General features: G+C 37.6%; 1 protein-coding gene across 1 annotated transcript; it reads left to right on the top strand.

Annotated features, from left to right (window-relative positions):
• Positions 1-1,733: 1,733 nt before the first annotated feature.
• LOC117680486 (uncharacterized) lies at positions 1,734-7,689 on the top strand. Its single transcript, XM_066068939.1, has 5 exons — positions 1,734-3,035; positions 3,289-4,014; positions 4,357-4,699; positions 4,786-5,298; positions 5,690-7,689. The coding sequence occupies exons 1-5, from the start codon at positions 1,734-1,736 to the stop codon at positions 7,687-7,689; spliced, it is 4,884 nt and encodes a 1,627-aa protein (XP_065925011.1).
• The last annotated feature ends 933 nt before the right edge of the window (positions 7,690-8,622 follow it).

Here is an 8,622-nt window from a genome sequence, read left to right as displayed (position 1 = left end):
GGGTGGAGGCTTAGCTCCTTAAAGCTCCTTGGAGACACCACCCGAATAAAATCCTCAATTCTGCTGGTATACTTTTCTAACTCCTCCTGAGCTCTACTACCTCGCATCCCATTAGAGCGTCTCACTACCTCCATCCTACGGGAGCTTGAATATTTTCCATGGCATGAGGTGTGATTGTCTCGACGTGGAAATATCATTTGGCAGCCAGTACAGGTAAAGGCAAATCCGGAGTGATGCTCCATGATGTGTCGTTTTACCAGAAACTTCCGGTCAAAAGTGAGCGCAGGGAAACACAATCTACACTCAAACTTTTCTTCTGTCCTTGCCATAGCAAAAGTAAGAATAATATTCTGTATTATAAATATAGAATAAATAGCTCCTGTAATACTAAAAAAAAAAATCTATGTTTATGGCATATTTGCATTGGCACTATACCCCGAATCATTAACGAGTGAAAATATCATTTTCTATATTCTAGGTACATATCGTAATTTCTATATTCCTACATAACCCATGTATTAATCATAATACATGTATAACAATACATCATATCGTATAATAATATAAGAAGCGAACTTGTTAAAACGTGCATACATTTTATTCCTATATGCACTAATTTTTCAAAAACACTTCAACAATATAGCTAATTTTACATTACAGATATAATTATACCTGTATTACTAAATAACAAGACACTATTTCGAAAAAACAAGTTTTATAGTACACTATTCTAATACATGTACAACACATCTTCTTTTATTCTGTCGACCCAGTTAAGAAGTACTATTCTTAATTTTTATCAGGGGGTTCTTTTTGTGCACTCCGTGTTTATCTAACCATGTGGGAGGATTTTTTCCTTTGTAAGGTGCCAGTTAATTCACATGCACTACTCTAGACTTTTTTTCTGTTTTTTTTTTCTTGTATTCTATATAATATCTCGTTAATTTTTTCAGTGACTAAAAAGGGACCTTGCCACTTTGGCTTTAACTTCTTAGAATGACTTTGACTAGACTGGATTGTAGTACCATACAGCATCTCCAGCTTTATAGGTATTTGATTGTGGTGTTTTTAGAAGTGTTCTACGTACGAATTAATTTTTCTCGAGTGAGTTACTCCCCTTTTCTTCTACTCTCCTGTCATGAGAGATTTTTGCACTGAGCCGTGCAGTACACAACTTCGGTAGAGTCACCGTAATATCATTTTGTACAAGCGTACTTTCCATGCAAGAAACTTAAAGCCGTACGGTGTAAGTACTTGTATTTGTTTATTATTTATATAATATAAACCATATGTTCAGTGTTTATTGATATAATGATGTTGTAATGTATACAAAGAATGGTTCACTCATTGGCGCCAAAACCATCCGTGCGTGAAATTATAGGTATCATGTTTATTAAGTAAATTTACTAAGATATTATGAATTATTTCACATGTATACTTATTGATATCATTATACATCATGTCCAACATTCTTACCAGTATATCAATTCTATTTTTTACTTTATTTACATTGAAAGAATTCAGTCTGTCTATTTTTTCAATCAGTGTATAGAGTCAGTATTGTCAAATGTCAGTATTTTCAGTATTGTAAATTTATTTTATTATTTTTTCAGCTTTTTACTAAAAGCGTACTACTACTGAAAGCGTACTACAACTACTACTTGCTGTAGAAAATACCATGAATAAAACTGAACATCAAAAGCCTGAGTTGGTTTCAGTACAGTAAAAAGACCATGGCAGAGTTTCCAGAAGAAGACGATTCAACTGTGTCGCAGTCACAGAGACGCACCAAAAAGTTTACAGTTGCTGGACGAGCAATGTATGAAGAAAATGTCAACAACAGATATGCATCTTTAAGTAAGATTAAAAGAAAAATGGACAGTGAAATAGAATATTATCTACAGTCCAAGAATAAAGAGAAAATTTCTGTTCTAGTGAAAGAAAATCTTGTTACACTCTCTAAGAAATATAAACAAGAGGTTCAAGAATTAATAGATTTTCTGACAAGAACTGGCACTGAAGAAAGTAAGAAAGAAAGACTTTCATTTGAACTTATTTTATCTACACTAGAGCTGAGAATAGAGAAAACTGTTGAAGAACTCAATAATGTTATAGCTACAAGTGATGATCTTTTACCAAGTGATGCATATAGTGAGTCAATAACAACCAAATCGTCCAAATCTAGTACCAGTAAAAGATCAAGCAAGAAATCACATTCTTCGAATTCAACCATAATCCTGAGACAACGTGCAAAAGCAGAAGCTCTGAAAGCAAAATTGGAATTCACAGAAAAAGAAATCGAACTCAAAAGACAAAGATCCAAACTCGAGGAAGAAGAACAGAAGAGAAGAGCTGAAGTAACAAGAAAATCAGTTGATTTGGAAACAGATTTAGAACTCTTATGTGCTCAAAAAGAAAAAGCAATTGTTGATGCTGAACTACAAGCTATGGTGGAATTTGATGTAATAGACAGTCAATTGGACACAGATTTAGAAACAATAGATTCGACAGAGAAAACAAGAAAATACATTGATGATGTCTTCAAGTACAACAACGAAACAACAAAGGACTATGAACCAAGAAATCAAGAAACCGTTATACCTACAACAACTACAGAAATTTCACAAGCTGAAATGTTTCCTCAACAACCTAAAGTTCATCGGAAAACTATTACTGAAATTCCTGATGATAGTGAACAACGCCATGTGTCAACAGAAAAACATGAACCTACTAGTGAAAGCTCACAATTTTCACAGCTCGCTAATTATATCTTGAAGAAAGATCTCATGTTGTCAAGGATAACATCTTTTGATGACAAGCCAGAACATTATCAAACCTGGAAAAGTAGTTTCAAATCTGTGTCTCAAGACTTAAAACTCTCTTCACCTGAAGAACTCGATCTCTTGATCCGATGGTTAGGACCAACATCCACAAATCATGCAAAGAGCATAAGAACATCAACTCTATACAATCCACTCGAGGGTGTGAAGAAATTATGGTCAAGATTAGATGAACGATTTGGATCGCCGGAAATGGTGAAAACATCTCTGAAAACCAGATTAAACAAATTTCCAAAAATTACAGACAGTGATGTTAGAAAACTATGAACTTTCTGATCTATTGTCAGAAATTATGTGTTTAAAGGTAAATGCAAAGTATCATGACTTACTGAGCTACTTTGATACATCAGTAGGAGTCAAACCAATTGTTGCCAAATTACCGAGCAATTTACAATCCAAATGGGTCACCAGAGCTAGTAGATTTAAACAAATTAATGATGTTCCATAGCTGACTTTGAATGATCCAAGTCATACGTGTGAAAAATACGATACCTGGAAACCGAACCAAACACCAAACAGAAAAGTGAATGTCAAGAAAACTGAATTTACAGCATCATCAAACTGTCCAATACATAACGCTCCACACACACTCAACGAGTGTAGAAACTTCAGAAAGAAACCACTGAGAGAAAGAAAACAAATATTACGTGACAACAACTTTTGTTACAAATGCTGTGAGTCCACAGCTCATGTGTATAAAACTTGTGATGCTAATGTCAAATGCATAGAATGTGGAAGTGAACGACACAACACAGCTATGCATAATACATCTAAGTACCATCAAGCTCATCAAGGAACCACTCCAAGACTTGACGGTGAGGAGCCACTTGGAGCCTCTGTAAGATTTGACAACAGGGGATACGATATCAACAACAAGTGTACTGCCGTTTGTGGTGACAACTTTTCAGGACGATCATGTGCAAAGACTGTTGTTGTCAACGTTTATCATGAGAGGGATCCAAACCGAACTTTGACCATGTACGCTATAATCGATGATCAAAGTAATTGCACACTTGGAAGATCAGAACTTTTTGACTGCATGCATATATCCAAATCAGTGACTCACCAATTTACACTGACTTCGTGTGCTGGACGTCAACAGATGAGTGGACGCAGAACTTCAGGCTTCTTTGTGTCATCCATCGACGGATCCGTAACCATGGAACTTCCGATGGTAACTGAGTAAAATGACATTCCTGACGATCGAAATGAAATTCCCACACCAGATGTCATACGCCATCAACCACATCTGCGTGACGTACCGATTCCTGCGCTTAATCCAGATGCACAGATACTGTTACTTATCGGCCGAGATTTAGCAGAAGCACATCATGTCAAGGATCAGCGTATTGGAGCTCGAAATGCACCCTTTGCACAACAGTTGAACCTTGGATGGGTCGTGGTCGGGGATGTTTGTTTAGAAAGATTCCACAAACCAAATATTACGACATTCAAGACTACCATAATTGACAGTCATCGTGAAACCATTTTTAAACCATGTTCCAATGTGTTTCAGTTAAAAAGCAACATTTCAGAATTCGAAATTCAGAACAACATATTTCATGTTCAGACAGATGATAATGAGACTGGACAATCACTTGACGATCGTGAATTAATGGAATTAATGGATAAATCCTTTCAGAAAGATCAATATGGACGATGGAAAGCGCCCCTCCCATTTAGAAACCCACGACAGTCACTACCAAACAACAGATGTCAAGCATTAAAACGTGCTCAAATGCTGCATGTCAATTTACAGAAAAATCCTACAAAGAAAGAGCATCTTGTGACATTCATGAAGAACCTCATCGAAAGTGACGCCATGGAAATCGCTCCAACATTAGACCCCAAAAAAGAGTGTTGGTACCTACCATTGTTTGGTGTTTACAATCCCAAAAAGCCAGACAAAATTCGTGGTGTCTTTGATTCTTCTGTGAAATTTCAGGGAGTTTCATTAAACAGTGTCTTATTGAGTGGAACAAATTTGTGAATGACCTAACTGGTGTATTATTGCGGTTTCGTAAGGATGCAGTAGGAAGTATGGCCGATATTGAACAGATGTTTTACAGATTCCTAGTGACAGAAGATCATCGTGACTTTCTAAGATTTTTCTGGTACCACATAAGCGATCCAAACGAGGAACTCATCGAGCACCGTATGAAAGTCCATGTGTTTGGAAATACACCATCCCCAGCTGTAGCGATGTATGGTTTACAGAAAACGGTGGAAAACGCAGACGATGATGTGAAAAGTTATGTGTTCAGAAACTTTTATGTTGACGATGGGATTACTTCCGTCCCAAATAGTTCCGAAGCAGTGAAACTATTGAAGAAGACTCAGTCTGTGTTGTATGAAGAAGGAAAAATCAGACTACATAAAATAGCCTCTAACAGTCTTGATGTCATCATCCATTTCCCGATTGAAGACCTGGAGAAGAACTTGAATTCGATAGATATCGGTACAGACTACCAATCTACCTATGCAACAGAGCCTTGGTATTGCATGGGACTTAAACAGTGACTGTTTCACCTTTAATGCAAATTTTCAAGACAAACCTTTTACCAAACGTGGAGTTTTATCAATAGTGAATAGTATATTTGATCCTTTGGGATTCATAGCTCCTATTGTCATCCATGGAAGACTACTCATGCAAGAATTCTGCAAAGTTACAAGTGAGTGGGACCAACCACTTCCAAATGACAAAGAACATTTATGGCTACATTGGAAGGAATCATTGAATTCACTTGGTGACTTTTACGTTCCACGGATGTTCACAAAGATTTCACTTAGCGAATCAAAATCCTGTGAAGTACACATATACTCTGACGCTTCTGAAAAAGCCATTTCAGCTGTCGCTTACCTGTATGCAGTCGACGAACAAGACAACATCAATGTCGGATTCATTATGGGAAAGTCCAAAGTAGCACCCTCATCAGGACATAGTATTCCAAGATTGGAATTGTGTGGCGCTGTATTAGCCACTGAACTGAGTGAAAAGATAACAAATAATTTGGACTTACCTAGTAATTCCGTCAAATTCTTCACAGACTCCAAAGTTGTGTTAGGATATTTGAACAATCGCTCAAGACGTTTTTACAACTACGTTAGCAACCGTGTGAGCATCAACCATCAACGTTCTAAATCTGAGCAGTGGAACTATGTTTCAACAGGCAACAACCCAGCAGATATTGGAACAAGACCTGGTAAATCAGTTCAAGAAGTGATGGATAAATGGATTTCTGGACCAAATAAACCAAACATAAGCTTAGATGAAGACTTTTCATTGATTGAACCTGAGAGTGCCAAAGAAATAAAACCAGTAGTGAAGAAAACTTCTGTACAGCAATTTATTGCTGATCGATTTGTGAAATTTTCAACGTGGCACAGTTTAGTTTGTGCATTCAGACTTCTAAGAAGAAGATGTCTCCACAAGATAGACAGAGATCGGACCTTCCCTAAAGAGAGTGTTGAAGAATCACATGAAACTGAACTGTTCATTCTCCGTAGTTCTCAGAGACTTTCGTTCAAAGAAGAAATCAACTGTTTGAAAGACAGTACACCTCTACCTCGTAAAAGTGCTCTCATACAGCTCAACCCCTTTCTGGACAAGGATGGAATTCTGAGAGTCGGCGGACGTCTTAGTCAATCTCCGTTACCAATAAACCAAAAACACCCGATAATCATTGACAGGAAATCACATGCTGCTATTTTACTAATCAGACATTATCATGAGAAGGTACAACACCAAGGAAGAGTGTTCACAGAAGGTGCCCTACGATCTCACGGTTTCTGGATTATAGGAGCCAAAAAGATTAACAATTCTGTGTTACATAAGTGTGTGATTTGTAGGAAACTACGTAGACCTTTCTCTCAACAAATCATGGCTGACCTGCCAGCAGACAGAGTTGTTCCGTCACCTCCGTTTACTATAGTAGGCGTCGACGTTTTTGGTCCGTGGAACATTGTAGCACGCAGAACACGAGGAGGACTAGCACATTCGAAAAGATGGGCCGTACTCTTCAGCTGCCTCACATCTAGGGCAATCCATATTGAGGTCATAGAGGAGCTAAGCAGTTCAGCATTTATAAATGCCCTTACACGATTCATATCCATACGAGGAGCAGTAAAGGAATTTCGATCAGATCGTGGAACGAACTTCGTAGGAGCATTAAATCACATTAATGTTGATGTGATTTATGTAGAGTCTGGACCAGTAAAGAAATTTCTGTCTACAAATGGAGCCAAATGGACCTTTAATCCTCCCCATGCGTCGCATATGGCCGGATCATGGGAAAGAATGATCGGGATTGCAAGGAAGATTCTTGACGCTCTTCTACTCAACACTAAAGCCAAGGAACTTACTCATGAAGTGTTGTGTACATTTATGTGCGAAGTTACCGCAATCATGAACTCTAGACCGATATGTCCTATTTCTACAGATCCTGAAGATCCAGTGATTATCAGTCCATCAATGTTGTTAACACAGCAGGACTTAAGTGTTGACTTGATGCGTGTTGACTTTCATAACATTAAAGACATGTACGTATCGCAGTGGAAACACGTCCAGTATCTCTCCATGTTTTGGAAGCGATGGCGAGATGAGTACTTGCAGAACTTACAAGTCCGTCGTAAATGGCAGAACAACCAACCTGATCTGAAGACTGGTGACGTCGTCCTCATGCGCGATCCGATGGTTCATCGCGGACAATGGCCTCTTGGTATCGTTACAAGAGTTTTCCCGAGTCAGAATGATGGTAAAGTCAGGACGGTGGAGGTTCGCATCATCAGAGATGGGAAACGTGTGACTTTTGTGAGACCAATTACAGAACTTGTGTTATTAATTGATTAGGTCGTAACTATACTTGTTGCTTACAGTGAACTGACTAACTGTTATTATAATTACCAATAGAACGTTGGTGAATTTACATGTGTAATTAATCTTACTAGTACATGTTAGGTATTTTTAATAGTTAACATTTGCATACTTGTAATATCTGGATGTTATTAGGTGGGGAGTGTGGTGTTTTCAGAAGTATTCTACGTACGAATTAATTTTTCTCGAGTGAGTTACTCCCCTTTTCTTCTACTCTCTTGTCATGAGAGATTTTTGCACTGAGCCGTGCAGTACACAACTTCGGTAGAGTCACCGTAATATCATTTTGTACAAGCGTACTTTCCATGCAAGAAACTTAAAGCCGTACGGTGTAAGTACTTGTATTTGTTTATTATTTATATAATATAAACCATATGTTCAGTGTTTATTGATATAATGATGTTGTAATGTATACAAATAATGGTTCACTCATTGGCGCCAAAATCATCTGTGCGTGAAATTATAGGTATCATGTTTATTAAGTAAATTTACTAAGATATTATGAATTATTTTACATGTATACTTATTGATATCATTATACATCATGTCCAACATTCTTACCAGTATATCAATTCTATTTTTAGCTCACCTGAGCTGAAAGCTCAAGTGAGCTATTCTGATCACATTTTGTCTGTCGTCCGTCTGTCCGTCCGTCTGTCTGTCCGTCTGTCCGTAAACTTTTCACATTTTCAACATCTTCTCAAGAACTACTAGGCCAATTTCAACCAAACTTGGCACAAATCATCCTTAGGCAATGGGGATTCAAAGTTGTGAAAATTAAGGGCCACACCCGTTTTCAAGGGGAGATAATTAGAAATTAATGAAGAATTTCGAGATATTTTCAAAAATCTTCTTCTCAAGAACCAGAAAGCCAGGAAAGCTGAAACTTGTGTGGAAGCATCCTCAGGT

This window comes from Magallana gigas, chromosome 8 (genome assembly GCF_963853765.1).
Source record: "Magallana gigas chromosome 8, xbMagGiga1.1, whole genome shotgun sequence".
In the NCBI taxonomy this organism is placed as follows: Eukaryota; Metazoa; Mollusca; class Bivalvia; order Ostreida; family Ostreidae; genus Magallana; species Magallana gigas.
The sequence above is the reverse complement of the archived record's forward strand: the minus strand, read 5'-3'. Positions and strand labels throughout refer to the sequence as shown.

Bases quoted from the DNA above. Each gene is read 5' to 3' on its own strand.
- LOC117680486 (XM_066068939.1), top strand. From the start codon at position 1,734: ATGGCAGAGTTTCCAGAAGAAGACGATTCAACTGTGTCGCAGTCACAG. The intron at 3,036-3,288 runs GTGAAAACATCT...GATGTTCCATAG, and splicing joins GATTTGGATCGCCGGAAATG to CTGACTTTGAATGATCCAAG. The intron at 4,700-4,785 runs GTTGGTACCTAC...GTGAAATTTCAG, and splicing joins ATTAGACCCCAAAAAAGAGT to GGAGTTTCATTAAACAGTGT.